Source organism: Setaria italica, chromosome III, assembly GCF_000263155.2.
Source record: "Setaria italica strain Yugu1 chromosome III, Setaria_italica_v2.0, whole genome shotgun sequence".
NCBI classification, from domain to species: domain Eukaryota; kingdom Viridiplantae; phylum Streptophyta; class Magnoliopsida; order Poales; family Poaceae; genus Setaria; species Setaria italica.
Genome location: NC_028452.1, coordinates 48,421,618 through 48,437,922, shown reverse-complemented (window position 1 = coordinate 48,437,922; position 16,305 = coordinate 48,421,618). Strand labels below are relative to the sequence as shown.

The following is a 16,305-nucleotide window of genomic DNA, read 5'->3' as shown; positions in this document are numbered from 1 at the left end:
GCTGCCGAAGATGCAAGTGTCAGCCATTGTCGTGGTAAGAAGCGGCCAGGAAGAGGTCGGGGCCAAGGACAGAGCAAGAAGACCTCTATGCCATCCCCGCCGACTGTCGAAGAGGAGGTATGTGAATTGTCCTTGGTGTACGTTTCATATACGTTGATACATTCGCTGGTATTGAATGGATGGAACAACAGTAACTTACATCTTATGTTAGTAGTAGTAGGACCTAGAGTTTGGAATTAACCACAAAACATTGTTATGGGAATGTTCTGACGTTGAACATGGTCAGGGAGATATGATGGACTGGACCGACGCATACACATCGATTGTTTGTAACTTGTTTGCAGAACAAGTTAAGAAAGGCAATAGACCAAATACACATTTGAACTCTGTAGGCTATACAGAAGTGTCAAATAGGTTTTATCAGATGACAGGAATTTATCTTAGCAAGATGCAATTGAAAAACAAGTGGGACAAGTTGAAGATAAAATTTTCAGCATGGAATAGATTAATGAAGAGGCAAACAGGAACAGGTTGGGATAGAACAAAGGGTGTGATTGACATGGACGATGAGTGGTGGAGGAAGGCAAGAAAGGTGAGGATGTAATTTTTTAAAAATTTTAATGAATCATTCATACTCGTTACTCACTCATAACTAACACTATTTTCTTATCTTATTTTTCGCTACAGGATATCCCAGGATGCGGCGGGTTCAGGACAAAACCTCTGCAAAATGTGGATGATTTGACCGTTATGTTTGGTGACATCATTAACGATGAAACAGATCATTGGAACCCTATGACTTCGAACCCTATCATACCCCAAAATGATGACACTCCTATTGAAGTAGACCTTGATGTTGGTGAGAACCTTGATGGTGGTGGGGATGATATTCATGTGTACCCAACAGAAGAAGATAATGGAGGTGTTGCTGTGAATGACATTGAGGAGGTATCTCCATCCATTGGCAATGCAAAAAGAAGATCGAGGGTTGTCATAGACAAAGGAAAGAAAGCAAAAACAGGAACCGCACTTGTGATTCAAGAAAAATTGAGTGAGATAGCTGAACAAGCCAAGGCTTTCACATCAAGAAAGGTTGGCGAAGTTACTGTTGGACAAGTAATGGATCTTGTTTTGGATTGTGGAGCGGGGTATGGTACCGATGAGCATTTTATTGCTACTGAGTTGTTTGTGAAGAAAGATCAAAGGGACATGTTCATGACACTTCCAACTAAGGACATTAGATTCGGTTGGCTTACGAGGAAGTTCAACGCCAAATACGGGAACTGAAGATCACCATTTGTTTTTTTCAATTATGTGGACACCATTTTTGTTTTTATTTATTAATGTCACTTGAACTTTGTCATCATTGAACCTTTTGTATTAATGTCACTTGAACAATGGTGTATTCATGTTATTTTGTTTCATGTATCATTGCAGGTGTCCGAGAGTGAGAGTGATAGTAGTGAGGAGAGTGCGCAGTTTTGGAGTTTAGTTCTTGGTGGTGCTCAAGTAGCTCAAATTTATGTCGATCTTTATCTAGATAAAAACCCACCAAGAATATCAAACCTTAGTGGCATGGGATGGTTGATGGAGACAATAAGGAATGCAGGAGAATGCCATAGACAACTTCGTATGAATGAGAAAATACTTATGGATCTTCATGATTTATTGGTGGGAAGGTATGGGCTAAAACCTTCGATGCATATGAACACGCTTGAGATGTTGGCCATCTTATTATACACTTTGGGTGGAAATGAGTCAAATAGGAGAGCTCAAAATAGATTCAACCACTCTGGTGAAACTATAAGTAGGAAATTTGATGAGGTCTTATTATGTTTGATTGCTATGGCAAAGGATTTCATTAGACCAAAAAATCCAAACTTCCCTACTGTCCATAAAAGGATAAGAGATGACAGACGTGCATATCCACACTTTAAAGATTGCATAGGTGCTCTTGATGGTACTCATATTCGTGTCGCTCTGTCACCTGAGGAGATGGTAAGATATATTGGGAAAACCGGAATGGCAACACAAAATGTTCTAGCTGTTTGTGATTTCGACATGCGTTTCACTTATGTATCCACGGGTCAACCCGGAGCTATGCATGACACAAGTGTGCTGTACAATGCAATTAGAGTGGACGAAGAATTCTTCCCACATCCTCCACAAGGTAACATCGTATTTATATGATTTATGTTTTACTTGTCCTAGTGCTGAACAAATAATAACTTATATTATCTTGTCATTTTGCAGGCAAATACTATGTTGTTGATGCGGGTTATCCTAATCGCCCTGGGTATCTAGCTCCGTACAAGGGTGAAAGGTATCATTTACCCGAATGGCATAGGGGTATGGAACCAAAGACTCCCGCGGAAAGGTTCAATCGTGTTCACTCATCTATTCGCAATGTTATTGAGAGATCATTTGGATTATTAAAAATGAAGTGGCAAATTCTCTACAAGATGCCACCGTACCCTATGTACAAGCAAAAGATGATTGTTGTGGCTACTATGGTCCTTCACAATTATATCCGTGAACATGGAGGTGAAGACATTGACTTTGATCGGTTTGATCGTGATCCTAATTACATACCTACTATCCCGGAAAGGTATAACAAATATGCAGTTTCTCCCTTGGCGTCGGACGGGTCTACTTCGAATGCCAATGCTCCAACTATGGATGTATTTCGTGATGAGTTGGCCACCGCTCTTTCTCTTGCTTGGAACTAGTTAATATTGGTGTGGTTAAATTTGTAATTTCATTTGATGTCACATGAAACAAATTTTAATTTTTATTGGAACAAGTAATGGATCTGTTATCTAGTACGAAAATTTTTTTCCATGTGAAAAAAGAAACATGAGCAGTGCATGAACGGCACAGGTACTGTAGCGCGGTACTGTAGCATGGTACTGTAGCGCGGAACTGTAGCACAGAGCAAAACCTTTGGGCAAAAACGACAATTCCCACTTGTTCCTATAATTTTTGGAGCTGAATTTGGATCCGGTAGCCAAACAGGTACCCAGCTCCCTATTTTTCTGGAGTTGGTGGAGTGGATCTGACAAAAGGTGGAGTTGGTGGAGTGGAGCTATTTTTTTTGGAGCGGAGCAGTCCCAAACAGGCCCTAAAGGAGTTTTCTTTTAGCTAGCTAAAGTTTATCGGGCTAAAGTTTAGCTAGAGGTGTTTGGATCCTCCAGCTAAATAGTAGTTGAAAAGTTATCTGTCTATCCTATCTCTACTCCCACTTTAAATACTTTCCCGAGGAAGGTGGATGGGCGGTTTGGTCTTTTATCACTTGTAGCTGGGTTTAGCTGGGTTCAACTAGCTAAAAGAATCTTTAGCCAGCTAAAATTTAGCTGGATTCTATTTGGATCCATAACAGCTAAATTTATCCAGCTAGCTGGTGGATCCAGACGGGATCTAAGATGACACGAAAATCTTGCTATATCCAGCCTAGCTAGCAGCCTCGGCAAATGAATGAGGCGAATCCCAAATGCCATGTTCATGTCGTGTTCATGCCCTACAACAATCAAACCAAATGCCCTACAACAATCAAACCAAAGGAAGGCCCAGCCGCAACTGGCCTGCCGCGCTGCGGGCCGGCGGCGGCCCAGGGCCCAGCCGTCCTGCTCCCGCTGACAGGTCGGCCCCCGCCGGCGCCCGAAAACCTGGGGGGTTCCCGCCCATGGCCGCTCCCCTTGAAACGCGACCCGACCACACGCCACGGAAACGGTGGTGGGGGGATGGGATGGGGGCGTGGGAGTATAACACTAGTCGTCGCAGGCCCAGTAAAAACTAGTCGGGGTGGCTGCTGCTGCTCTACTCTACTCATCATCAGTAGAGCAGACTAGGAGGGAGGCGGCGGGGAGGAGGGTAGGGGGAGGCAGATGCGGGAGGCCCCCCGCGGGGTCGCCGGACCAGATGGACACGCCGGATAGGCCCCGCGCCGCCGCCGCCGCCGGGTTCGAGGTCCGCATCTCGCGCTGATTTTTAGCTGATTTTCCCCCAAATTATTTTTCTCGGGTTTTATTATTGTTTTCCGAGGGGTTTATGGAATTTCGAGGGGTTTCGAGGTGGGGGATGGAGGAAAGGGGCGGCTCGTGGGTTAGGGATGGTGGCTGGATTGCTTGGGTCGGCGGCTGGATGGGGCGCGGCCGATGCGCCGCTTTCGCTCCACTTTTCGGTCCCGATTGGGCGATTAGGGTTCTGATGCGCCCCCGTCCGCGGCCGTTCCCCGATGTCGGATTCGAGGGCTCCAAGGGGGGGAAGAGCTTTTGGGGGATTTGACCAGCCTTGTCGGACCTTGTACGCGTAGATGGATGGACCAATTGGCTTGTTGATTTGGTGAGTTCTGCGGGGGTGGCTGTCTGTGTTGATTGTCGCCTCGTTTCCGCGAGATTTGACAAGCTTCGGTGCGTGTATTGGTGGGGAATGGAGGGTTTGGTAAGCAGCACCGCAGCACTGGTGCTTAGATCCGGGAATCGCAGCAATGCCTGCTGATTTGACCGATTTGATAGCATTTGCTGCCCTTTCTGCTCGGTGGGAAAGGTGTGTTCTTCAGAGCTTGAGGCTGTTTGTGCCATTGGCTCTGCATTTAGCATGGATGTGAGGGTCTGATAATGCATATTACTAGGCCATGGAAATGATTTGCCTGCCAATTAGGATCTGTTTGTATCAAGCCCCTCGCTTCATTTCCTTCTGGAACTGTTACATGTGCTCAGACCTGCTGCATTGACCAATGCACCACTAGTTGACATTTATTTTTTGATGAAACAACTGGTTTGGCATTTGGTTACCTAAGCTCACTTTAACACTTGTGAAGTTTTGATGAAATGATGATCTGCGGCTTACTTTTTTTTATTACTGGATTTTGCTGCATGCAGGATTCTCCTGTCTTTAATTTCATCAACAATCTCTCGCCTATACCGCCACCTAAACCTTCAGATAGAGCACATAATGTGCAGCTATTCAAGTCGTCGGACTTGGCACCTGTTTCTTCAATCTTTGCCTCACCACATGTCAATCCAGCAAAGGAACCTAAAATTCTTATAAGGTGCGTATACATTGTTTCCTAGCTAATGTCTCCAGTTTTACCTACCTGTCTTTGCTGCCTTATGGTTTGTGTTTCATGTTCACAGGGATGATTCTGTTCAACTTCCTCAAGAATTGCACTCACCTAGCAGTGTCAGGACGCGTGTGGGATCCTCGATCACTTTTAGAATGATCAGATGCAGAGACATTGTGTCAGAGAATTGCAACACCACTTGTCGCCTAAACGAGGCTTCTATTGATTCTTCGGACCATACATCAAACTCTGAAAGTCAATTGCCTCAATCTACACAGAATGGTGTTGGCAGTGTTGAAACTAACAAGGATCAATGTGCTGATGGTAAAACAGACCTTACCATATCCCAGGAGTGTACGGACCTAGAAGGTATGAACCTTGATGAGAGTGGCCCAGACAAAATGGATTCATCACATTCTGGGATTGATCTTCATGAAAACCAGCTATCTGAACAGAATAAGGATGAGCCCGCAGCGTATAATGGGGATTACATGATCACAAATCAACCATGTGGTGATATGCTGACATTAGGTTTGCCATTTGGAACAGAAACACAGTCAGTGAATGATACACAGAAAGCTGAGAACTCCTACCCTGGCAAATCCTTGATGAATGAAGAATCTAGTGACCATTACACCCAAAATTCTGCACATGAGCCTCATCATTACTGGACTGGGGCAGTGGAAGGGGCAGCAGTAAATTATACCCCCCAAGCGCTCCCTGGTGCATTGCAAAGTCAGTTGATGCCATGTAACAAGCTCAATGAGCCCAGAGATTACATGCCAACTGAGCAAAATGTATGTATGCTTATTACCATCTAGTTTTGGACATACTTGCTATTTGCTTTACTAATGCATAGTAACTACGTGCTAATTGGCCTAATTTGAATGCAATGACCCCTGCAATATATTTGTACATATAAGTTACTATGCACTTGAGAACTATATATAGCAGAATGGATCTCTGCAAATCTGTGTTGATTAGCTGTTATTATTTTGCGTCCCCTGTACATTTTATTGCTCTCAATTGCACAATCTTTGCATTCACATTTTAACAACATTGTCATAACTATTCAGTTTTCTTTACTTTATAGTGTTCTCTCTCAGTAAATCTAATTTTGCATAATGGTTTCTTATTTAATATGTGTGTTGATTTTACTGAAGTATCAATTCTTTTTCTCACGGTTGTAAAGATGTTTTCTGCTCTTGCAGGCATTGTCACAGCATTTACGTGGCATGCGTAGGCGCAGCCTTTTCAATGAAAAGGCTGGGGCTAGTAATAAAGGTGTAGATAAAGCTTCAGATCATCATTCTGTAAATTCAACTACCCCCAAATGCAAAACTATTTCTGGTGACATCAACTCAAAGCCTCTGAGAACCCCTCCATGTGCATTGCCTGGTATTGGCTTGCATTTGAATGCCCTTGCTGCAATACCAAAAGAAAAAATAGTCTCCCGGGACATCCACTCTACTATAAATGAATCCAGTAGCTTGCCATGCCCTGCCGGATCTTCTCCACTGCCTTATGAACAAAACATTATAAATGACGATTTTGCTCAAACAACCGATATTGTGAGTGCTGAACCTTCTAGTCAGGGTAGTCCCAAGAAGAAAAGGTACTATGTCTATGCCCATCATTTAGGCCAACAGCATTGTTTCATTGGAAAATTCATGAAATATAATAGTATTTTGCAGGCACAAGTTTGATAATGGTGATGGCACTTCATGCAAGCGTTGTAGCTGTAAGAAGTCAAAATGCTTGAAACTGTAAGGTTCCTTGCATCTTTTATAAATTTATCCCCACCTATTGCATGTGACAAGATTGATGAATAAGTGAAATGAGTTTGAATATTGGTTCCTTTGAGTTATCAATATATGTTAAAGGTGCTGGTCTTTATTAGTAATTCTGGTTTGGATTAAATGATTGATTATTAATCTATTCATGTTTTTTATTGACGAAGATGTAGGTGTATCTGTCACTAACCCACTATTATTGCTTTAAGAGCTTTTAAGCTTTGGGTAGAATGTTAAACAAATAATAACAATAGGGCCTTTTCAAGTTGGGGTAGGCTATGGATGAGATCCAACAGGAGCCTGTTCTGAACTGGTTGCAATGCTTTGACTCTTTTGAAGGGACTTGTTCTATTCCTGACAAATCACACTGATAGATTATCTTCTGTTACGATGATTTTTTTGCGTAATTCTCATGCAGTTACTGTGAGTGTTTTGCGGCTGGAGTATATTGTTCTGAACCTTGTACATGCCAAGGCTGTCTAAATAACGAGATCCATATGGAAACAGTTCTGTCTACTCGACAGCAGATTGAATCTCGCAATCCATTAGCATTTGCTCCTAAAGTAATTCACACTTCTGAGCCTGGCCTGGAATTAGGGGTAAGAGCCACTACCTTTATTGTTTATTGTACTTAGTTACTCCCTCCGTCCCAAATTATAGGTCATTTTGGCTTTTCTAGACATAGCGTACATCTAGATGCGTAGCGAAAGCTATGTATTAGAAAAGTCAAAACGACCTATAATTTGGGACGGAGTGAGTACTTCCTTTCTCCTCTGTTGCTAATATCATTACCTTCAATATTGTAGGACTTTAACAACAAAACTCCTGCTTCAGCTCGTCATAAAAGAGGGTGCAATTGCAAGAAGTCATCGTGTCTAAAGAAATACTGTGAATGTTTTCAGGTTCCAATTCCTACCATGATTTAGTACTCCTTTTCTTTTTGGCCCCTTTGTATCTGTCTTATTGTTACTCTTCGTCAAGGGTGGTGTGGGATGCTCCATAAGTTGCAGATGCGAGGGCTGCAAGAATGCTTTTGGAAGAAGGGAGGGTGAGTCAAATCCATCTTCATGACTTTCTTTTCTTAAAAAAAAAGCTGCAACATCAACCTGCATGCTCTAAGATCGTAGTTGCATCTATGCTGTCTTATTCAATCTACAAATTACAAAAGCAGCTACCAGATCTTCCAATCATAGAACTAGCAATAGCTTCACATAAAAACCAATACTCATTGAATTTTTCTGTGACCTCATGTTTGACCTTTCAACTTGAAAAATGTAATACAATCTATTCCCTCTATTAGTTACCTATTAAGAGAAAGCAAAAAAAAAAAAACCTATGCACCTATTAAAGAGTTTGTCTCCTACATCACCTCAGTGACCATTCCTATTGGTAGTCTGGTTATGCTGCTTCACAATTTGGAGCTGTGGCCTTTGTCTGCTCTTCAAGATAACTAAGTTCTGCTGGGAATGGTCACATAACACTTTCAAACAAAGTCATCAATAGTGGTGCTCTGATTATTGTAATAGTGTGCTTCTGTATTATTTCAACAAAAACTCCACTACCAAGTAAACATTTCGCAAGATTAGCTTGGGTTCTAATGGTATTTTGCTTGTTTCAAGCAAGATGCTTGCATTTAGCTATATAGAACATTTCAATACTTGGACTCTAAAAGGGTGCACTAGTGGCACATAGAACATTGAGTAAGCAAATAATAATCACTGTACTTGATCCAGACTTTTGGTTATTATATGAAGTTAAAGACTGGCTAGCTTAGCTTTTTCAATTCTTGTTTCAGTAACTGTGTCCTACATTTTGCTACACATAAAAGCTACTGTTTTTCTAAGGCCTTTTTTTAACCTGATTCAAGGGGTTGCTGCGTTAAGCATAGAGGAGCCTAAGCAGGCATCAGAAGAAAGCAATGCTTGTGTGAAAGAAGAAAAATGTGAAATCGATAAACAACTTGTTATCTACCAAGCTACTGACCTTGCTGCTGCGGAGAATTTACTGACAACACCTTCGATGGTGGAGTGCAGGTTTGTATGTCAGTTATCATGCATTTTTGCACATCTGTTGCTCGAATCTTACCTCTTATGCAGAACACTCAGTTTAAGGCATTTTCTCTTACCAGGCCCTTGGCTTGTCTTCCACCCCCAAGCTCCAAGAAACCAAGCTCCAAGAAGCCAAGATCCTCAGCGAAATCTGGAAATCCTTCTCGGCTGTGCAATTCTCAAGCTCCTCTGAAGACCGATATTCTGCTCGCCCAATTCGGAAACTACGCAGAAATGGTTCTTGGCGATAGCACAACAGATACCCTAAAAGGGAATTCATCTCCTCAAACTTCTGTCAAGGTTGTGTCTCCTAATAAGAAGCGAGTCTCCCCCCCACGGATGGGTACTGGACTGTCTCCAATCTGTAAGAGTGGCAGGAAGCTGATTCTCAAGTCCATACCTTCTTTTCCTTCCCTTGGTGGTGACTTCAACAATGAGGATTCAAAGAGCAAGGCACCAGCACCTTGAAAATTCGTCATCTTTTGGCACTTGTGGTAAACCTTCTGGTTCTTGTTTTTCATATGAGGACAACCTTTGCTTCTTGTTTTCCTTTTGCGGTTGAGATGTTAATCCTTTCCCAATCTCAACTCGCCTAATTTTTCTCTTGCTATACAGGCTCATCCTGTCGGTTCCTGAGATCACTTTCCTGCCGACTGCATCAGGACTGTTTCTGTCATACTCTAGAAGTTGATAACAACCAAGCAAATTGCGTTTCTCCCATTCTGTTCAGAGCTTGATCAACCATTTTTACGTACTGTTGAATAATCCACTGCCTGCTGTCCACCTGTGGCATTTGGTCTGCTGGTAAATTATGTCGAGGCCCCGATGCCTACCGCTGTCTGTCTGTATAATTTCATGTTATTTATGTTCCAGAGACCCAACACTATTTAAGACTTTATCTACCTGGGATCAAATTGTGAGACTTTCATGTTCCTAATGAACAGACTGTTAAAGACTTATGTATCTGAGACTGGAACAAGAACTCTCGATGCTTGATCTCCTGTTTTTCTGTCAGCGAGCTTGATCTGATTACTATAGTTTCTATTTCCAGCTCAGGCCTATGACATTGTAGTTTCCATTTCCAGCTAGAATTTGATGCTATTCGTAGCACGGCACGTCCGAATGCGATAGTACCTATGGACCAAGGTCACTCGTCGATGTTGACATGCACCTTGACGGATATTTTCATGCACGTTCACCCGATCAGAGACTCAAGATGAATCATGTACCTTTTCTTTTTGTTTCCTACGCTTTTTGTTTGGTTTTCCGTAGAATGTTAATGTGAGCATATTAATGTGAAATCTCTTTTAGATTGCACGATCCAGAGCATGTTAATGTGAAATCTAAGAAAACCACCCAACACCAAAGGCAAAGAGATAATGCTAATGTTTTTTTTCATGCTCTGCCATTTATTTCTTGGTTTAGGATATGTTATTTGTCCACACCAATTTACTACAGTATCTATCCTCCTAGTGGTACTCCCTCCGTCCTATGAAGAGCGCAATTCTAATTTTTCTAGGATAGATTAGTGATGGCGTGAAAAGATTTTAATGTCCTTATTTGTTGGCCGCATACAGTAAGTTTGAACATGCAAATCAAATCTGACAAGGTAGGTAGTTATTGCACTCTTTTGTAGGATTTTTTTTAAAAACTAGAATTATATTTTTCATGGGGCGGAGGGAGTAACTCCCAGGAACTTCAGCGCAGGATTTGGAAATTGAGTTAATAATAATTTATTACCAATCACACGCTGCCAAAAAAGAAAAAGGCACCCACTTTTTTTTTTTTGAAACTAAAAGGCACCCACTTTATGTGTGTGCTAATCACGTTTTATGACCGGAAAGCCCAGGTCGAAACGGAAGGAAGCCAAACCGGATCCAAGGAGGAACCCGCCGATCTGAGCCGTCCAGCTGCCGCGCACGAATCGTAAACCCCATTTCACCAGCCGGCACCTCGCCTCGTGCCCTTCCCCCCCTCCTTCCTCCCGGGCTCCACACCTCTCGCGCTCGCCTTCGCTTCGTCGCCACGGCGAGCCCCACGCCGCCCCAGCCGCCGATCGGGGCGCCGGCGCCGGCGCCCGATCCGATGGACGCGGAGGAGGAGCCCCCGAAGGCCCCGCAGCCGGAGCCCGCCGGATCGGAGCCCGACGATGCCCGCAGCACGCCTCCTCCTGCCCCTCCCCCGCCTCCACCGCCCGCTCCCACTCCAGCCCCCGCCCCGGTTGTTCCAGCCCCGGCCGCCGAAGCCGCTGCTGCGCCCCCCGCCCCCGTCTCCGCGGCCGTGTCCCCGCCTCCGGCTGCTGCGGCGGAGGCGAACGGCAACTCCGACAGGAAGAAGAAGTCCGTCCGCCTCCTCTTCCCTTTTCCCTTTTCTGCAAAAGTTTCGGTCGCGCGTCCAATTTCCTCTTTCGGTTCGTTGCGTGCGGTTCGCGCCTGGTGCTTACTTTTCTGTTTTGTCTCTTTGTTGTGTGGATCAGGAGGAAAACGGAGGATGGGGAGGGGTGCAAGACGTGCAGCTGCAAGAAGTCCAAGTGCCTCAAGCTGTAAGTTTTCTCGTTCCTTCCGGGAATGCAGTCTTCTCCATTCCTTCATCACAGCAAACGGATGTTTCACTGTGGAATGAGAGAACAAGTTTCATTTTCGCCTTTTAGTCCAACCTCTCATCGTCTGTGATCGCTTACGATGTCTTTACCATTTTGAAATAGGTGCTTATTTTGTTTGCTGTAGCTAACGAATCTGTGTTGCTTTAGGTAGGTTTAGATCTTACTGTCTTATGTTTCAAATGTATGGTGGTAAAAAAACATTTTTTTTGTCAATTTCACAGTACCTAAATATCAAAATGGTGCAGCTTTATTCAGCATGCTGAGCAGTTTTGAATTTACCAATGCTGCCAAGCAGTTTTGAATTTACCAATGCTTCTCTTTTTATTATAGTCTACGGTGCCGAGGTTTCTGGTGTAATGACTTGCCTGTTAGTGCCATGTAATTCTGTGTACCACTCGTCCTTTGGAGGGAGCTGAGTTTGGGGAAGGGGGTTTACATGAATGGTGATAAGGGTGATCATTGAACAAACTAGGTTGGTTTATGCACAAACCTGTGGGTGCCAAGTGCATACCATCTCCTGCACAAACACACACCCAAGCACATGTGTGTACCTAGCTTGTTTTTCCTTTTGTTACTGAATTTAAGTTTTCTTTTGTGTGTATAATCATCTTTTGCATTATGCTGTAACAGTTACTGTGTGTGCTTTGCTTCTGGGTCACATTGTACTGAATCATGTGGATGCGAACCTTGTCTTAACAAGCCAATGCAAGGGGCTCCAAGGACTGCACTAGTTTTACCTCTGAAACCTGTCCAAACATTGGAGACTGGTCAAGATTCAATGGTATGAATTTCTTATTACATGAGGTTATCTATGTCTATTGATACACTCTTCCTTTCTTTCTTTGGTGATCCTGCTATTTACTGTCTTCAGGAACAACTTATAAGATCCCCTATGGATCTTATTAGAAGAAAATGCACCTGCAAGAAGTCAGGCTGCCTAAAGAAGTACTGTGACTGCTTCCAGGTTCCATATTCAGCTTTATCCTGTCAAATTTCATTTTCATAATGTGTGTCATTTCATGATTATGAAAACATTTCTTTTTTAACTGAAGGGAGGGGCAGGATGCTCCATCAACTGTAAATGTGAAGATTGTAGAAATCCGTTTGGGAGAAAAGGTAATACAATTAAGGAGCTGAACAGATGAGCTAGATTGCATGATATTAGAGTAGAGTTACTTTCTATCAGATGTGCATGGTTTAACTCAGTTGTTTGGTACCTTAGATTGCACAAGTTTTTCCCTTAACTGCCAACTGGATAGGTTATTTGCAGTGACTGTTGTGATCTTCATTGCCTGACTATCTTTCAAGTAGAGGAGCTGCCAAATATTTTTCATGTTGTAGCATTCTCAGGAACATTTTTTTTTCTTTTACAATGTGAGACTGAATGCCATATCTCTGAATTTTTTGTTGTCTTTTATTAGTAGTGTTGGGAATTCTGCTTCTGCACAGATAGAATCAGTTTAGACAGCTGCTGAAGTTCGTGCCATAGCTATGTTTTCATTTTTGTGATTTGCCTGCTGCATTGCATCAATGATTTGGGACAGCTGGATATAGATTCTTCTGAATTCCCAGCACATCCCTCTTATTCCTATCTGTAGGGACGTACAAACAAACTGCTATACCAGAATTTATATCCTAGAACCATCAATACAATTTAGTTATAAAAACCAACCACCATACGTTTCTCATCTAAGCAATATGGCTTTAACTTTACTATGGTGCCATTCTAACAACGGGGACTGCCAACCTCATTGACTATGTCCCTTTTGGCACAGCCTCATCTTCAATAATTCTTGGAGCTGGGGCTCCATTCTAAAATATATGTTTAGACCACCTTTTTTTTTAAAAAAATCTACAAGTCTAGATCTGACAGAGTTAAACCACTTTGTCACCTTATTTTTCATGTTTTAAAGACAAAACGACTCCCTTTTTCCTTTTTTAGAATATAATATCTTGTTGATATGTTAGTTTAACAACTTTTTATTAACACATAATACTAATGGCATTTATGAAGTAATATGGATCTCTATAGCAATACAGTTTCTATGTAGCAGTTATGGTAAAGGATTGATGCTCAAGGTTAGGAAGTTTGACTATATTTCTCGCTAAGCTGTTTTAGAAAAAAAAATGGAGTAACACATCAACACTTGTATGTTGATGGAGGTGCCTATCTAATTATAGGGCAGGTGTGCACAGTAAATTCTTAAGTATTGATTTGTCATAAACTGAATGCACTTGAGATCTCTTCATTTTGCTTGGGAAATATGAAGTCATAGTTAGAACCCATAATCTTCAAATTGAATGAAGAGGCAATTGCCAACTGGAATGAAAACTATCACACTTAAGTTATTGCCATTGAAGCACTTGACTTAATCAGCCCTAGGTATGGTTGTACACTTCAATCATCTATCTGTAAATTCTTGTCACCCTGTTTTTACCAAAGCATGAAGATGAGGATGCCATTGTTTGGATAAATTTTGATAAAAGATGTTGTTTAATAACAATTATGAGCACAAAGAAATGAGTTAATACATGGAGTCTGTAGGTGTTTGGAAAGTCCACCCCAAACATGAGGATGTGATAAGAATTTGTGAACAAATATAGTGACCAATAGTTGTCAATGGGGTCTGTATTTGCCAATGTAGTATATAAATTGGATTATTGTGAAAGTGTGAATCAGCAAATATCCTAGTCCTAAGATATACCAACCATTTCAACTGTTGTGAAATCTCGTATTAGAACTTTTTCAACAACTAAGCATAAGTCTGGAAGAGGGAGGCACTCAACTTTGGAAAAGAAGAGTGAAGTAGGTGCACATCATGTTAACGCTAGGTGACCGTCCCTGCTGTGCCTAACTCCTGTTGGTCCTATCCCGTGGTCGCCTGCCTTTCTCTGGCTCAAGTTCGTCATAACTCTTCTAGCATGGTTCTGCCATGGCCTCTTTGGCCCGATTCCGCTGTTGCCTAACCATCACCGCTGCCCTCTGAGCAGTGCCTATCTATCTCCTTCTGGAGGACATTAGGATTTTGGGATGCTTCTTGGTTCTGCTGTGTTCTGCTTCTTTACTTCAGTGCCTAAGTGCTAACTGCAAGGTGTTAATGTATGCCTTGCTAAGTGTGGTAACTTAAGTAATACTTGTGTGCCCTAGGTTCCTAGCTGATGCTAGGTGACAAGTGTTATTTGGCATTATGGCATTGCCTAGAAAACTTAAGACGTGTTAATATTTGGCATAATGGCAATGTGTAGAAAACTAATGTTAGTAATGTATGACAGACTAGTACAGGACAGTAGGTCGAAGTGTTAGCATATGGCACTACTCAGTGCAAGTTGATATGATACACTACTAGAAGTGCTTCTATGAGGTTTTTTTTACATTGCTACTGAGAGAGTAGAGGATTTACTCTGATTTATAATGCTGTTATGTTTGGTTCTCCTAGTTTCTTTCTGTACAAGGTATATTTATTTGGTTTCATATCGTATAAGGTATTATTTATCATTTATATTTCCATCACCTAACTCACCGATGCCTAGTTGACTTAATTCTAGTGCTGACCCACCAGAGTGCCATGATAACACAGAACTAGAGACTCTGTAATGTCAGTATGGTAATTAAGTAATAGTGCAAATATAGGCTACCAAAGAAACACTTTTGTATTATGGTGCGCTAAAGAATGAACTGATATAACATTTTGGTGGCCTCCAGAATAGCTTGTTTTATTTTGTTGTTTAGGAGTACCTAAAGGTTAACCTGATATGTTATATTGTTTTGTTTGGCTTCCAGAATAGCTTGCATCATAAGTTTTCATTTTGATGAAGAACAATGTGTTGGATATTTTTTCGATGATGGCTTGCTTGCCATTTGGTTACCCAATGGGATAAGCTCATAAGCTGATATGATTTTAAGCTGCTGTTTTACCTGTTCCCAGACTAACATATTTTATCCTCTTTCTTATCCTCCAGTTGGCGTTATTTTGGATGGTAAAAGTGCTCTTGCTGCGCCTGTACTGAATGAAAGAAATGGGGCAGAAGTTGACTCGAGTGATGACGAAGATGATTATTACATGAATCGACAGCTCTCACCAATCCCTCCATCTCCAGTATCCAGGGAGTCTTCATTCCAACAGGAGACACTAGTCGGTGTCGAAGTCCAGACCATGAACGGGCACCTCTACCCAAAACCACTGACTCAAGTGCGGCCTGAGCCGCCATCCTGGCAGCTCTCCAGGAGACCAGTTGAGGAAGCGCGTGGAGAACAATGGCGCTTCTCGAGGAGGCCCAGTGAGGATGGAACCTCTGATGCCATGGAAGCACATGCAATGGCCCAGAGGGACAACAAGAAGCCGGAGATCCATGTGGACAGGTTCAGCATCCCGCGGTGCATCGAGGTGATGAGTGCCATGGCAGACCTCTCACCAATTGAGAAGTCGCTGGCGCCCGACGTCTTCTTGGACCCGAGCAACCGGGAGATCTTCCTCTCACTGAGTGTAGATATTAGGCCCATATGGCTGAGGCGCAAGATGAAGAGCCTCGTTTAGCTAGAGATAGCGTGAGAAATTTTCGTCGGCTTATACCTTAATAAACCTGTGATATACTGCTGTAGATATGGATGGCTTGATGATGAGTTATGAACTGATGTATGTACCTGGCGCTAAGTTATGGTGCATGTTGCCACGTTATATTTGGAGCCCAGCCTATTATTAGAATTAGCAGTAAGTTGATTATGATCTTTGGCTAGAAAAACCAGCAGTTCTGAATTCTCTGATAGTGCAGCAGCTGCCTCATTTGCTTTCAAGGTGGTCT

At 42.5% G+C, this 16,305-nt stretch overlaps 3 protein-coding genes across 3 annotated transcripts; all 3 read left to right on the top strand.

Annotated features, from left to right (window-relative positions):
- The first annotated feature begins 448 nt into the window (after nt 1-448).
- LOC111256781 (zinc finger CCCH domain-containing protein 43-like) lies at nt 449-1,287 on the top strand. The gene is made up of 2 exons (XM_022825322.1): nt 449-592; nt 688-1,287. Exons 1-2 carry the CDS (start codon nt 449-451, stop codon nt 1,285-1,287), a joined length of 744 nt encoding a protein of 247 aa, XP_022681057.1.
- Nucleotides 1,288-3,778: 2,491 nt separating this feature from the next.
- Nucleotides 3,779-9,904, top strand: LOC101772808 (protein tesmin/TSO1-like CXC 2). Its single transcript, XM_004963059.4, has 11 exons — nt 3,779-3,966; nt 4,881-5,050; nt 5,136-5,859; nt 6,274-6,677; nt 6,757-6,828; nt 7,274-7,454; nt 7,662-7,757; nt 7,837-7,903; nt 8,723-8,888; nt 8,984-9,397; nt 9,519-9,904. The coding sequence occupies exons 1-10, from the start codon at nt 3,919-3,921 to the stop codon at nt 9,369-9,371; spliced, it is 2,316 nt and encodes a 771-aa protein (XP_004963116.1). The 5' UTR covers nt 3,779-3,918; the 3' UTR covers nt 9,372-9,397; nt 9,519-9,904.
- A 970-nt stretch (nt 9,905-10,874) lies between these two features.
- LOC101772402 (protein tesmin/TSO1-like CXC 7) lies at nt 10,875-16,227 on the top strand. The gene is made up of 6 exons (XM_004963058.4): nt 10,875-11,242; nt 11,380-11,445; nt 12,136-12,286; nt 12,377-12,469; nt 12,558-12,621; nt 15,466-16,227. The coding sequence occupies exons 1-6, from the start codon at nt 10,989-10,991 to the stop codon at nt 16,038-16,040; spliced, it is 1,203 nt and encodes a 400-aa protein (XP_004963115.1). The 5' UTR covers nt 10,875-10,988; the 3' UTR covers nt 16,041-16,227.
- Nucleotides 16,228-16,305: the final 78 nt, after the last annotated feature.

What these genes read in the sequence shown, in the direction of transcription:
- LOC111256781 (XM_022825322.1), top strand. Translation starts at nt 449, where the DNA reads ATGCAATTGAAAAACAAGTGGGACAAGTTGAAGATAAAATTTTCAGCA. An exon ending in GGTGGAGGAAGGCAAGAAAG is followed by an intron (nt 593 to 687) that starts GTGAGGATGTAA and finishes TTTTCGCTACAG; the next exon opens with GATATCCCAGGATGCGGCGG.
- LOC101772808 (XM_004963059.4), top strand. Translation starts at nt 3,919, where the DNA reads ATGGACACGCCGGATAGGCCCCGCGCCGCCGCCGCCGCCGGGTTCGAG. An exon ending in CCGCCGCCGCCGGGTTCGAG is followed by an intron (nt 3,967 to 4,880) that starts GTCCGCATCTCG and finishes TGCTGCATGCAG; the next exon opens with GATTCTCCTGTCTTTAATTT. An exon ending in GGTAGTCCCAAGAAGAAAAG is followed by an intron (nt 6,678 to 6,756) that starts GTACTATGTCTA and finishes AGTATTTTGCAG; the next exon opens with GCACAAGTTTGATAATGGTG.
- LOC101772402 (XM_004963058.4), top strand. Translation starts at nt 10,989, where the DNA reads ATGGACGCGGAGGAGGAGCCCCCGAAGGCCCCGCAGCCGGAGCCCGCC. An exon ending in AACTCCGACAGGAAGAAGAA is followed by an intron (nt 11,243 to 11,379) that starts GTCCGTCCGCCT and finishes TGTGTGGATCAG; the next exon opens with GAGGAAAACGGAGGATGGGG. An exon ending in AGACTGGTCAAGATTCAATG is followed by an intron (nt 12,287 to 12,376) that starts GTATGAATTTCT and finishes TACTGTCTTCAG; the next exon opens with GAACAACTTATAAGATCCCC.